Source organism: Triturus cristatus, chromosome 2_1, assembly GCF_964204655.1.
Source record: "Triturus cristatus chromosome 2_1, aTriCri1.1, whole genome shotgun sequence".
NCBI classification, from domain to species: domain Eukaryota; kingdom Metazoa; phylum Chordata; class Amphibia; order Caudata; family Salamandridae; genus Triturus; species Triturus cristatus.
Window position 1 is genome coordinate 66,983,009 of NC_140581.1, and position 15,063 is coordinate 66,998,071.

Below are 15,063 nucleotides of genomic sequence, written 5' to 3' on the forward strand. Positions count from 1 at the left end.
CAAGTGTGCATATACGTCTGGGCCTAGAACTGCTAGTAATATTTCCAAATGTGAATTATGCCCAGAAATACATGATGTCCATGTTGTATTAATGAATGTGTGTGTTGAATACAAATGTTATTTACATACACCACATGTGAAGTCTATTTTGTGACAACAGTGTATTTATTTTGTGAGAGGGCTTTGCCAAATGCTTCACACATTGCCTCTGTGATAAGACTGACTATTCAGTGCAAACTATCCAAGGGTGAGCTCAGGTTATACAGTAAGTATAATCACCCACTCCTGCACATGCTCCAAGATAAAGGCTATTCTGTGATCCTAGTCTTATTAGATCTATCAGCAGCGTTCGACACCGTGTCTCATAACATTCTTATTGACCGGTTGTCGAACGTGGGGGTTAAGAACAAAGCCCTGGCATGGCTGAGAAGCTTCCTTTCTGATCGCACCCAGACTGTCACCATGGGTACGTATCGCTCAGCAGAGGTAAAAGTCTTGAAAGGGGTACCACAGGGCTCTTGTCTAAGCCCAACGCTTTTCAACATCTACGTGGCTCCCCTGGCAAGAGTGATGCGTAAATTTGGCTTCATCCCCGTGTCATATGCTGATGACACGCAGCTCCTCTTCCCTTTTAAGACTCTTACCTCGGAATTGAGGAGCTCTTTCTCTGCAGGCATGGAAGCTGTAGCATGTTGGATGTCCACTAATTACTTACAGTGTAACGTTAGTAAAACGGAGGTCATGCTGTTCGGTGAAGCCAAAATACTCTGGACTCCAGACTGGTGGCCTCCTGGTCTAGGCGTAGCACCTGAGCCCAAACAGATCGTTAAAAACTTGGGGATTCGCCTTGACCAGGATTTGTCACTAAAACAACATACGAATTATGTCGCAGGCGTATGTTTCCATACTATTAGCCTGCTACGTAAAGTCTTTCCATTACTGCCGGACCAATTCAGGAAGACGCTGGTGCAGGCCCTTGTTATGAGTCGGATCGACTACTGCAACGGTCTGTTGCTCTCTGCAAATGAGGGAGTATTGAATAGACTTCAGGTAATACAAAATACTGCGGCTCGCCTTGTTCTTAATGCCCCTCTAAGAACAGCATCAAAGCCACTTTTAGAAGAACTCCACTGGCTCTCTATCCGCCAAAGGATAAAATTTAAAACTTGCTGCCTAATACATAAGAGCCTAAATAGACAAGGTCCACTATATCTGGAAAAGAAATTTATTCCATACATTCCATCCAGAATGCTCAGATCCAGCAATGGGCATTTACTGGTAGTACCGCGTGCCAAGAAGGCCAGGCACGGAAGTAAGGCACTATCAGTGTTGGGACCTAAATTGTGGAATTGTCTCCCTGTAGCTATTCGTTCCTGCTCCGAACACTTGATGTTTAGGAAACAACTTAAAACCTTGTTGTTCATAAATGCGATCTAGTGACTTCCGCCTGTTCTACTCTTGATAAAGGACTAACCCGCCAGAAGCGCAGAGATACTCCAGCTGGAGTCGATTCTAGCGCTATAAAAACCTGCAAATAAATAAATAAATGGGAGTGGTAGGTTCTGCCTGGCTGGACACTGCCTCAGCCAACCAAGTGCCAGTGCTAATAGTGGCACATCTACAAATATATGGAATAGTTCTGCTTTCTCACTGCACTGGTACACTTTGGGATGCCCAATGGTGCCTGCATTGTGAGCAGAATAGGTGTTTTGTAATGAGCGGTCTCTGCACAAAATAAAACAACCTCAGAGGCTATTTAATCATTTTATATGCTGCAGCAGAATGCAGTACACATGCAAAAAGGAGTAAAAACAAATTCCCCTTATAATGCCAGGCTCAGGTAGTCATACCATTTCGGTACAAACTCATATTAACAATTCTTTTTTATATATGGGTTTGCATCAAACTACATAGGAATGCCCATGCACCACCCTTGTAACTTCAACTTGATGCAAGGTAAAGAAAGCAAGCGTAGTGTAATAGTTTCCATTATGATTTTTTACAAACACATGAAAATCTCATTTGAGGGGCTTTGTACATCCCAAAAACGACTTTGCGTCAGTGCTGTATCAAACAAATGAGATATCCCAATTAAAATGTTAGCATATTGGGGCCTTTTTTTTCAAAAGAGTTTGACAAAATGAACATTATCAGCAAATGACTTGCACATCCACATTTTACTTCAATATCTGTTTGATTATTTTCTGTTAAGATGAGTCTTCTACATGCAAAAACTTTACATAATGTACAGACAGATAAAAAACTCAAATTAAGCATAATCCTTAAGAGTTTTTTTCTGAGCCTACCGGAGACTTCAAACACAGAAAATTTATTTTGCATATGATAGATTTTTCTTTGCATTTATCTGTTTCCCCTGAACCCCTATCCATATCCATCCCTTCCTAACCACCATACAACATCTATCAGGTGTAAGTTTCCAACCAAATCCTGTGTGGAAATGCACAATTAAAGTGCATACAGGGTAGGGATGTCCATTTCAACTACATTGAGGTTGTTAATGTCTTTACCAAATGTAAATGAATACCCGCACCTACTTTGGTGCAAATCATTGTCATTGATCACCCACAAATGTCACCATTGTCAGATTATTTAAAATGTAAAATTCCACCGCAGTGTCAGAATTCTTACTATGAGTAAGTGGGTTTTCAAGTTCAGTTTTACATTTTGTAAATCAGAGACCTGAATTTGCATTTGTATGAATCAGGCTCCGCGTTCTTTGTTATTGATCTAAAATGTTTTTTAGAGCTCACTGCCTTGTGCTAAATGTCCTGGATTTAACACCCAAAGCCAATGGATTAAAACAAAATCTTCAGATAACCTTTAGGCCTCCTTCCAGGTCCTCAGACTAGTCAATCAAAAGAAAAGACCCTTCTCACAAGCACACCTGTCTCATATATAAAAGTATGCACACATCCTATAAACAGACTTTGTGAATGCACACAGATGACACTTTCCTGGCTCGCCTGGCAGTCTGCAAGATGCTGATGACTACATAGCCATATCAACAGATTGGTGGAAAGTTAAGCAAGTGTTTGGGACAAACACATTTTACCCTTGTGTAAGAAAAACAAGTTTCTGTTGGTGGTAATGTGTGACAAGATTGTTTGTGTATATTTGTCAATGTGGTGCTGCTTTCTATTATGTATCTGATGCTGTATTGCAATGTGAAGTTGTGCTGTACTTGGACAATGTATGACTGTTTGTGCTCTGTTATTGCATTGTTCTTTTATTTTATGTACTTTTTTTAATGATAATAATAGGAATATTGTATTGTTTACAGCTTAGAACACATGACTTTAACATTCCTATGGTAAGCAAAGACCACTATGTAAACTGGCAAAATAACCCTGCACCAGCTCTACAATTTCTTCAAGACAAATGAAGCCCCTTGTTCTTAAAGTAAAATGTGATACGTTTAAAACAAGAAAATAAGGAAACTTTGCAGATTCATTTTTTTAAGTGCGGGCAGTGGTATGTGGAACCACTGCCTGCTCTAAACCAAAAAAATGACTTTCCATTGTCTAAGAGGAAGGGGTTCTTTGGGGACTCCTCATTTGCAAAAGGTTTATCACCTCCTTTGAGAAGCTGGTAAAATATGAATATTTTGCAGCTGTAATACGATATATCCCATTTAGATTTAGTATTTGGAAGGGAAACCTTAAAGTCTCCCTTTCCAAATACCAAATTACAAACACAAACTGATTCGGTAATGTGTTTTGTACATATGTAAAATCAATTTTGTGGTCAGAACCGATCGGCCATTTCGGACCGCAAAAATGCTTTGTACATGTGGCTCTAAGACTCAAACAAAAGAAGGGGTGCTGGAACTGAAATCAAGAGGCCTCCGCACCCCCTGCAGGTTAATGCTCTGAACGCAAAGCACATAATGGGCCACTCTGCTGAAAGTGCCCTGGTGTCGGCAGCGGCACAAAGTTGCCACAAGTCTTGTAAAACATTGTCAAGCTGTAGAGTACTCTGAAACCCTAATATGTCTCTAACCTTTATTCTTCTCTCACCCTTTAAGGTACAATGTTTCCGGGTCACGTTCTGGGTGCCATTCCTGTTACAGAAAAGAGTTATGAGCAGGCTGTTTTGCCACCTTTTGTGGAGGGCTTAAATTCCTTGACGTCTGTTGCTGAAACCTTGCTGACCACCACCAACCTTGCGCAAGGCATTGAAAATGTTCGCCAACTCCTGGAGTCATCCCAGAAAAGTCTGTCAAAGGCGGAGCAGTCATCCCTGGCACAAATGAAAGCTTTGAACGCAAATTTGGAAGAGCGCTTAGTCGAGATAAATCGACTCAATGGTGATCGGAAGGCACTAGAAGCTCGGGAAGAAAGTCTTAAACAACAACTCTCTGGTCAGCATGGGCAGGAGTCCATTGCCAGACAACAACTGCAAGCAGCGCAGGCAGCTCTCAAGAATGCGGATAATGCCCTACAAAGAGCGATCCAAGCATGGCGTGATGCAGAGGCACAGAGGAACACGGGCATTGGCCTGATATTTATTCCTATAGTTGGACCAATAATAGGTATATATTGCTCTTGGCCCGTATTGAGTGTCATATAAGAAATAATAAACACACATTCATATCACTAGTCACGACAACACTCAGATAAACACGTAGGGCCAGATTTGCAAAGACTTTATGCAACACAGGGCAGCAAAAAAAGTTGCTGCACTGTGTTGTGTCAACTGAAGAGAGCTGAACTATGCCATATTTACAAAGAATTGGCACAGTAATGCTCTTTCCATCCGTTGGCACACTTTCTGCAGCAATGCCTCAAGACAGGCGCCCTTGCGCCATAGGACAAGGGTAAGTGAGCTGTGAGCAGGATCATATTTGTGCAGAATGGATTCCCTTCCTACACAAAAACTACACTATAATGACATTTCCTCTGAATGCAACACAGATGCAGAGAGTAAGAAAGGAGAAAACGTAAAACATATTCTTTTATTATGCCAGCCTCAGGGAGGTGTAAATCCAAGTATGCAAGTCTAGCTAGATATCAATTTACCCTCAGAGTCCATGGGTGGATGCACAGGAATGTCCATGCACCATTCATTCACCATCCATCGAACACTCCTTTGATGCAAATGAATGTGTTCCATTGCAATACTTTTGGTCATATGCCAACACAACTCATCATTTGCGTTAGTTTACAAATGCCATCCTGGATTTTGCATCGGGTCCGTGTATAAAAAGTAACACAAACTAGATGCAAAATCTGTGCAAATCTGGGGCTAGGTTTCTAACACCCACATTAACATCGACAGGCACATCACATTGGAAGACATACTCACAGAAACTTACCATGCTCATACACATATATACATCCATAGAGGCCCAGGAGCAAAGGCAGCTCACAAACACACACACACACACATTGTAGACACATTTCCAAATCTCCAGGCATAACCTCAGAAAGACATCAAGGTCCAAGGTGACAAAAGGCAACTCAAGCCTTTAAATGGGATTTACTAAGTTAGGCAAACCCACTTGAATGGCTCTGTGTGGCTTAGCCACAATCAGTGCCTCACATTACTCTGAATTGAAAAGGTGTTTCATGAGTCCAGATATGAATTTTTACACAATCTCCTATTTACTAAGGTCAGTAAACATGGGGTTGCATCAGAATGTTCCCATGTGAGGTGGCGTGAGGAGAAATATCATTTTTTGCAGCACACATATAAAGAGGAAAATACATGTAATGATTTTTTTTGTGCAAGAAGGTTAACCTTTCTGCACAGAAATAGTCCCGCCTGTAACACAAGCACCCTTGCACTATGCTGGAAGGGTGTCTGCATTGGTGCTTAGCTGCACACACCAGCTCAAAAAAAGAACAGAAATGGTCTCTATCTTTGTAAATATGAAGAATTGCTGTTCTATCTATTTTATGCAAGGCAGTGCAGTGCAGCATTTTTGCTTGCTACCCTGCATTGCATAGACGTTTTTATACATTTTAAGATACCGCCTCTCTGTACTGTGCACTAAAATGAAGTATACTATGTAGAGAGTGAGAGTTTTCCCCAGAGAAATATAGAGGCAACAAGCAGATAATACTAACTCTCTTTTTGTATTAGTGTGGGTGAGCAGTTAGACTTATTAGAGGACAGTGTTAAGCATTTGTTGTACTCACAGAGGTAATGAATGAGACACAAACTCAAGAATAAATCTGAGTAACTCTGGGCAGGAACTCCGCTCTGCTGGCTGAGCTTGAGGATTTTTGCATACTCCGCGTTCCGCAGAGAATGAGAAGTTCATGCAAAACTTCTGACTCCGCCGCGGAGCGGAGTTCAGCCCCGGAACCTCCCTACCCCCACCCTAATCCTTTTTTTTTTTAAATTAAAATTAAACTCAAGGTAAATAAAACACACTTAACTTTATTGTGGAGTCTACAGGCTGCCCTCCTCCTCTTCACTTTGGTCCTGCAGAATCCCCTATGTCAGACGTACGTCATGGTAGGAGTTGCTCTGGTGGGTGCTTCCAATAAGACAACTCCAAATACAAAACTAGTCGCTAACACATTACAATATTTTGTCCCTCATTTAATCATTTCCAGCTTGATCAAATTTGGAGTGACTGAAGTGGATGATGTCTCTGTCATGATAGATTCAGGAGCAACAAGAAATTTCTGCAATATTAAATTTGCCAAGTTGCTAGGAATTCACTTTCTAAGGAAAGAAATGCCTAAACCAGTTTGGCCAGTACATGGAACCAACCTCTCTTCAGGACCCATTACCGAGGAAATTTCATTGATAGGACCCGGCCACCATCTAAGCTTGTTGACATTCAGTCTCATCGATGCCCCTCAATTTCGGCTTTTTCTTGGACTGCCTTGGCTTACTGAACATAATCCGAAGATAGATTGGGCCAGAAGAACTGTGGAGATGAATTCTGAATACTGTAAAGAACAGTGTTACAAGTTGTGTATCACAGATCATCAGCCATCTCCACCATCCCTTTTAAACACACAGTCTCATATGATTTGTGCACTAGAAGTCCAAAAGCTCCCAAGAGAATATCATGACCTGGCATCCGTCTTTGATGAACAAGTGGCCAAGAGATTACCCCTGCATCGAGAGTATAAATGCAAGATGGAATTGCAACCAGGTGCATCGTTGGCATGCAACAGAATCTATGCCCTCTCTGAAGCTGAGAATCGCCATTTGAAGGAATATTTGGACAAATATTTGGACAATGGGATCATTCGACCTTCCCAGTCCCCTGTCTCATCTCTGTCGGTTTTACGTCCCTGAGAAGGATGGAAAACTTCAGGCATGTATTGATTATCGAGCCTTAAACCAAGTCAGCAAGAAGAACCGATATTTCAGAACTTTTGGACCATGTAAAGAAATCCTGAATATAGATCAAATTGGATTTAAGAGGGTCCTATCACTCAGTATGGATGGTGGAGGGTGATAAATGGAAGACAACGTTCCGAACACGATTCGGTCTGAGTATCAGGTCATGCCTTTTGACCTGTGCAACACTCCTGCAGCCTTCCAGCATTTTGTCAACGAAATTCTCGGAGAATTTTTGGATCGCTTTGCAGTTGTATACATCGATGATATTCTCATATTCTATGCAAACATGGAGGAACATGTTCTGCATGTGCATGCGATTTTCAAAAGATTGCTTGCAATCAGCTCTATGTTAATCTGGAAAAGTGTGTTTTTCTTACCATTCGAGTGGCATTTTTGGATTTTATTTTGTCTCATAATGGAGTATCCATGGATGACGCAAAGGTGAGAGCAATCAAGGATTGGCCTCCTTCCCGAAACGTAAAAGAAATACAACGTTTTATTGGATTCGCCAATTTCTATAGGCGCTTTATCTTCTGAAAAGGTCAGTCCTCTCACTCGTTTACTGAAAAGAAAGAGAAGTTTGTTTGGAGTACTGAAACTGAGGAGGCTTTCCAGTTACTGAAAGAAACTTTTACAACACCCCCGATTCTGTTGCATCCGATTCTATGTAGAATCAGATGCGTCCAATTTCGTAATTGGTAGAATCCTGTCTCAAAGACATAAGAAAACTGGTCAATTCCATCCAGTGGCCTATCGATCCCAAAAATTGATGGCCGCAGAGATAAACAATTAACAACATAACGGACAAAGATTTGTTGGCAGTAAAAGATGCCTTTCAGGAATGGAGCAAAACCAAAGGAAATGATGGACGGAGTGTTGAACATTGCAAGCACTCACCCCCAGTCTACTGATCTGGGTTTAATCCACCACCGTTCTTTAGCCGTCCCAGTTCAGACATGGCCATATGCAAATCAGTCTGACCCTGTGCCTCATGGGAACAGTCCAGCCCGAACTGCCAAGCCATGACTTCCCTGTAAGGGAAACAAGCTTCCTATGACCGGTTTCTGGCATTTCAGCCGTCTTCAGCCAGGCTTGCTTGAATCCAGTGGCAAAGTGATCAAGGGACTCACGTCTGTGGCTGTATCTAATGGATCAAGTTAAGAATACATCCAGTGTTACATGTAACTTTAATTAAAAGAAATCCACCAGCTTTTAGAAAAGAACTACCACCAGCCCCAGTTCAGTTCCAGTCAGAAGAAGAATTCGAAGGAAAACGAATTATAGATTCAAAAGAAAAGAAAGGTAAGCTATTTTGTTTAGTAGATTGGAAAGGTTTTGACCCAGAGGAAAGGTAATTGGAGCTTAGTTCTAATGTTCATGCCCCTAGACTGATTTGAAAATTTTACATGACACATCACAAGAATCCCATAGAGGGAGGAGAAGGGGCCTTGGTTGGGGTACTGTGAGGGCTGGATGATTCCGGGCAAAATCTGCTCTTGTTCATCCCCCTACTGAGCTAAAGTATAAGAGATTGCCTAGTTACCCATTTGGCAAGTGCCACTGAACCATTTTGCAGAGGCTCCTGTTGGTAATGTTCAAGCAGATCCAGGTTAGCCCATGTAGGAATTCCAAGATAGCGGCTGCCAATTGATTATGTTCCAGATGGTCAGCGGTCTAGTGTTCTGTCTCAAAGAGAAGTGTAGCTGCTATCTCACTCATGCACTATGCGCTTAGCACACAACAACCATCTTCTCCTGAGGTAAAGCAGTGTTTTGTTTTCACGCATGCCTACGACTGTAAATTTGTCAGGGGAGTACCTCTTTCATCCGCGCTGCTCCGCCTGTCATATCTCTTAGATTTTTTCTTTGCTAGTATCCAGTTGAGAGTACACTGGAGTCTCGCTTATCAGGTATTTTCGGAGCACAGCTGATTTTCGAAGTTTGTTAAGTCCATTCCGTCATTGAATTTAGAAGGAAGAAGAGAAGAAGTCCAAGTAAGTCAAAGCTGTTGAGTCGAATCATTGACTATTAATGTCTGCTCATTCTGGCAACCATTTTGTGAGAGGAAATTCCAAAGACTATTTGTATATATGTTATTTTTTGAGTGAAGAGACCTCTGAACATTTCAATCCAATTCTACATTTAATTCTGGATTACAGCATTGAGCTTTGCATCTAATACTGTCAACTCCTCTATATACGATTTACTGAATTGCAATAGTTATTCCTTGTGGATATAGACATATTTATATTCACTAAAAAAGTATAGGTTTCAGGCACATTATAGTTAAAAATTAGCATATAAAAAAACCATAGAAATTCACTGAAAAAACCATAGGTTTCAGCAACGTTATAGTTAGTTGGACATTTCACTCGTACAAAACCATAGAAATTCCGGTGTTATAGTTAGCTAAACTATAACTCGTGTCCCCACAATGCACTGCTGATGACGTCACATATTACATCATTCATGACATGGTCAGTGACATCACTGATGACATCACTGATTACATCTCAAATGACATCCCTGATGACATCACTGATGACATCATCCAGTGACTGTGTGTTCCGTAAAGTTTAAATTTGTTTTTTATATATGCCAAGCTGTATTGAAGAATGAGTGGGTGCATAAGTGTCTCTATGGAGGATTTAGTAGGTACATGACCGACTGTATAAGTGAGTGATTAAATGTGTTTCTGAATGCATTGGTTAGTGACTAAACTGTGTGAAAGTCTATATCAGTCAGTCTGTTGTTGTGTAAGCTGCTGCATGGGTTGGTGAGTAGCTGCATGAGTGTCTATATGGGTTATTGATTGCTTGCCTGAGTATTTGTATGGCTGCTTGAGTGTGTGTGTGTGGGTGGATGGGAGGTGTGTGACTCTGTGCATAGATGTGTGAGTGGTTGATTCACTGGGTGTATGGGTTCCAGAGTGCATGTGGAAATAGCTGTATGGATGGGTGAGTGTGTGTATGGGTTGTGCTGGTGAGTGAATGGATGTCTCAGTGGTACATGTGCAAGTAAGTACATATGTAAAAGGCAGTATTTGTGAGTGATGGTGTATATAAATAACTATATGTGAGAGTAAGTAATTGTGAGAGTGGTTGCATGAATGAGTGTGTATTTGTATCAGTGATTCTATAGAGAATAATTATGTGTTAGCATCTGTATGAATAAGTGAGATGGTGTCTGTATAACTGTAGAGGTGAGTAAATGAAAGTATGATTGATTCTTTGCATGTCTGACTAGGTGGAGGAGTAACTCTGGATATGTGGCAGTGTGTGTGTGTCTGTATAGGTGTATGAGTGCATATGATAGTGTTGTATTGATGAGTGACTGCATGTATGAGTGACTGTATTGGTGAATGAGTGGATGTGTGTGTAGACCTAGGATTCAGTCAGCACGTATTTAATAACTGGTAATGATGTGTCTATTTTTTCGAAAATGGTAGTCTGTATTTTATAGTGGGTGTATCAAAGGTTATATTCAGGTGTGAGGAGGTGCATCAGATTTTCACGTGGATGATGTCATCAGTGATTTCATCAGTGATGTCATTTGAGATGTCATCAGTGATGTCACTGACCAGGTCATGAATAAAGTAATATGTGACGTTATCAGCAGTGCATTGCGGGGGCACGAGTTATAGTTAGCTGAACTAACTATAACACCGGTATTTCTATGGTTTTGTACAAGTGAAAAGTCCAACTAACTATAACGTTCCTGAAACCTATGTTTTTTTAGTGAATTTCTATGGTTTTTTAAATGCTAATTTCTAACTATAACGTGCCTGAAACCTATGCTTTTTTAAGTGAATTTCAAAGGTTTTTTAAATGAAAATTTGTAAGTCTAATATACCTCAATCCTGTTTTTTTTATTTTCTATACATATATATATATATATATATATATATATATATTTAAAAAAATAGTGAATAATTTTTAGTTAGGAAAACTACATTGGTTTCTTTTTTTTGTAATATGCAGAAATCGGGCACCCTTCGCGCATCCTACATGATGGCTGCGCGCATTCCGGTAGCCATTTTAAAAAGTCACGCAGGGGTAACGACTTTGACGTAATTTGTAAAGCATGAAATATCTTTAAATTAATTATAAATAAAAGTTTTCCTTTAAGTTTTTGTCTAAATTGATTAATAAAAGTATTTTTAAAGTATTATTTTCAATATAATTTCGACGAAAGTAAAGTTACAAACTGCGCGGTGTAGCCGCTTAATGTGCGCAACATCTCCCCACATGTATTTCTGGGGTCGTGCCGTGATCACGCTGAGATCGAGCCAAAGTCAAGACTTCGGCGTACTTTTAAAGTTGAAAAAATTACTATAGAAAGTTTGAATCTGATATTAGAATGACCAGATTTGCTAATATACTTATTAAAAGATTAAACATTTTTTTTTATAGTGTATGATATATATGAATTTCGCGGGTGCCTGAAGGCAATGTGATGAGTGCGTGCACCCTATGCGACTTCATGACAGCAAAAGAAAAAAGGAATCTGATTGGTTGAAATCAATTTCATTGTGAAAGAGGGAGGATCCATCCTTCTGATATTTCCCTTACTTTTTGTCCTTGATAGAGAGAAGACTTGTATCTTGCTTCTCTTTATATTCATATACTTTTTTGTGTGTTTGTTTATTTTTAATACATCTATGGCTACTAGTTTTTCCGAAGTCGATCCACTTGCAGTAGACGAGGAAGAACAGATGGTCCAGCAGAAGAAGAAATAAAGGAAAGCATTGTTCGGTCCTTTTTTAGTGTACAAGAGAACCTGCGATGAATGCAGCTTCTGCCTCCCGTAACGTAGAACGGCACAGTACGGTTAACCTGCTGTGGGACGCACACTCGTTGAACTCTCATGGCACTGCTCCACACTTCGGTGTGGACGCTTTCCAGTAGCTGTGTTTTCTGAAGACGTGTCGCGCCGGCCCCGTCCAACAACAGAACTCCTTTAGATCGAAAGTGACTCTTCCACTCTCTCACCGGAAGTAAAACCAGGCCACGCGGACACTTTCACAATACAACAGCCGTGAATGCACTTTTCGGTAAAAAAACACATTCCTTCCTCCTAATCAAATTAAAGACTCACTGAAGAACAGGGGCTAGCTTCAATCGGTAAACAGCTGTTACAACAAATTTTTTACTTCGAAATACCATTACAACGCATGCATTACCATGCATGCGTTGTACATCGCAAAGTCATTACTATGCATTTTTTAAGAACGCATGGTCATTTACCACGCATACCTTTACAACTAATTTTATTGTAAAGGTATGTGTGGTAAATGACCATGCGTTCTAAAAAAATGTAGAGGATCCACTTCGTTGTAAGGAAACCTAGGCTGTTCCATTTCCTCACAACGACATGCACAGCCCATCAGAGATGACGTGAAGCAGGAACCACGAGGAGTGACAGGTAAGTGGGATTTAGTATGGGGTGGGGGTTACTTTTCTAGGGTTTAGGGTAGTGCAGTGGTGTTTAGGTAGTGTAGGGGGTTGTGGTGGGGGTAGTGTTTTAGGGTTTAGGGTAGTGCAGTGATGTTTGAGTAGTATAGGGGTCATGCTGGGGGTAGTGTTTTAGGGTTTAGGGTAGTGCAGTGGTGTTTGGGTAGTGTAGGAGGTGATGCTGAGGGTAGTGCTTTAGGGTTTAGGGTAGTGCAGTGGTGTTTGTGTAGTGTAGGAGGTTGTGCTGGGCATAGTGTTCTAGGGTTTAGGGCAGTGCAGTGTGTTTGGGTAGCGTAGGTGGTCATGCTGGGGGTAGTGTTTTATTGTTTTGGGTAGTGCGGTGGTGTTTGGGTAGCGTAGGCGGTCATGCAGGGGTAGTGTTTTAGGGTTTAGGGTAGTGCGGTGGTGTTTGGGTAGCGTAGGGGGTCATGCTGGGGGTAGTGTTTTAGGGTTTAGGGTAGCGCAGTGGTGTTTGGGTAGTGAAGGGGTCATTCTGGGGGTAGTGTTTTAGGGTTTAGGGCAGTGCAGTGGTGTTTGTGTAGTGTAGGGGGTCCTGTTTTAGGGTTTAGGGTAGCGCAGTGGTGTTTGGGTAGTGTAGAGGGTCATGCTGGGGTAGTGTTTTAGGGTTTAGTGTAGTGGAGTGGAGGTTGTGTAGTGTACAGGGTCGTGCTAGGGGTAGTGTTTTATGGTTTAAGGTAGTGCAGTGGCATGTGGGTAGTATAGGGGGTCGTGCTGAGGGTAGATTTAGGGATTAGGGTAGTGCAGTGGCATTTGGGAAGTGTTTGGGGGTTCTTGCAGGGGGTAGTGTTTAAGGGTTGAGGGTAGTGCAGTGGTGTTTGGGTAGTGTAGGGGGTCATGCTGGGGTAGTGTTTTAGTGTTTAGGGTAGTGCGGTGGTGTTTGGGTAGTGTAGGAGGTTGTGCTGGGGGTAGTGTTTTAGGGTTTAGGGTAGTGCAGTGGTGTTTGTGTAGTGTAGGGGCTTGTGCTGGGGGCAGTGTTTTAGGGTTTAGGGTAGTGCAGTGGTGTTTGGGTAGTGAAGGGGGTCGTGCTGGGGGTAGTGTTTTAAGGTTTAGGGTAGTGCAGTGGTGTTTGGGTAGTGTAGGGAGTCCTGTTTTAGGATTTAGGGTAGTGCAGTGATGTATGGGTAGTGTAGGGGGTCATGCTGGGGTAATATTTTAGGGTTTAGGATAGTGCAGTGGTGTTTGGGTAGTGTAGGAGGTTGTGCTGGGTTAGTGTTTTAGGGTAGTGCAGTGGTGTTTGGGTAGTGCAGGGGGTTGTGCTAGGGTAGTGTTTTAGGGTTTAGGGTACTGCAGTGGTGTTTGGGTAGTGTAGGGGGCCATCTGGGGGTAGTGTTTTAGAGTTTAGGGCAGTGCAGTGGTGTTTGTGTAGTGTAGGGGGTCGTGCTGGGGGTAGTGTTTTAGGGTTTAGGGCAGTGCAGTGGTGTTTGGTTAGTGTAAGGGGTCGTGTTGGGGGTAGTGTTTTAGGGTTTAGGGTAGTGCAGTGGCGTTTGGGTAGTATAGGGGGTCGTGCTGAGGGTAGATTTAGGGTTTAGGGTAGTGCAGTGGTATTTGGGTAGTGTTTGGGGATTCTTGCAGGGGGTAGTGTTTTAGGGTTGAGGGTAGTGCAGTGGTGTTTGGGTAGTGTAGGGGGTGGTGCTAGGGTAGTGTTTTAGTGTTTAGGGTAGTGCGGTGGTGTTTGGGTAGTGTAGGAGGTCGTGCTGGTGGTAGTGTTTTAGGGCTTAGGGTAGTGCAGTGGTGTTTGTGTAGTGTAGGGGGCCGTGCTGGGGGCAGTGTTTTAGGGTTTAGGGTAGTGAAGTGGTGTTTGTGTAGTGAAGGGGGTCGTGCTGGGGGTAGTGATTTAGGGTTTAGGGTAGCGCAGTGGTGTTTGGGCAGTGTAGGGGTCGTGCTGGTGGTAGTGTTTTAGGGTTTAGGGTAGCACAGTGGTGTTTAGGTAGTGTAGGTGGTCACGCTGGGGGTAGTGTTTTAGGGTTTATGTTAGTGCAGTGGTGTTTGGGTAGTGAAGGGGGTTAAGCTGGGGGTAGTGTTTTAGGGTTTAGGGTAGTGCAGTGGTGTTTGAGTAGTGAAGGTGCTGGGGGTAGTGTTTTAGGGTTTAGGGTAGTGCAATGGTGTTTGGGTAGTGTAGGGAGTCCTGTTTTAGGATTTAGGGTAGTGCAGTGGTCTATTGGTAGTGTAGAGGGTCGTGCTGGGGTAGTGTTTTAGGGTTTAGGATAGTGCAGTGGTGTTTGGGTAGTGTAGGAGGTCATGCTGAGGTATTGTTTTAGGGT

General features: G+C 42.1%; 1 protein-coding gene across 1 annotated transcript in view; it reads left to right on the plus strand.

Moving 5' to 3' along the window:
- Positions 1–15,063, plus strand: part of LOC146863746 (uncharacterized) — a 195,246-nt gene that overhangs the window by 102,408 nt on the left and 77,775 nt on the right. The window contains exon 3 of the mRNA XM_085627899.1: positions 4,046–4,552. Coding sequence (XP_085484025.1) covers positions 4,046–4,552 — 507 coding nt within the window. The remainder of the gene's footprint in view (positions 1–4,045; positions 4,553–15,063) is intronic.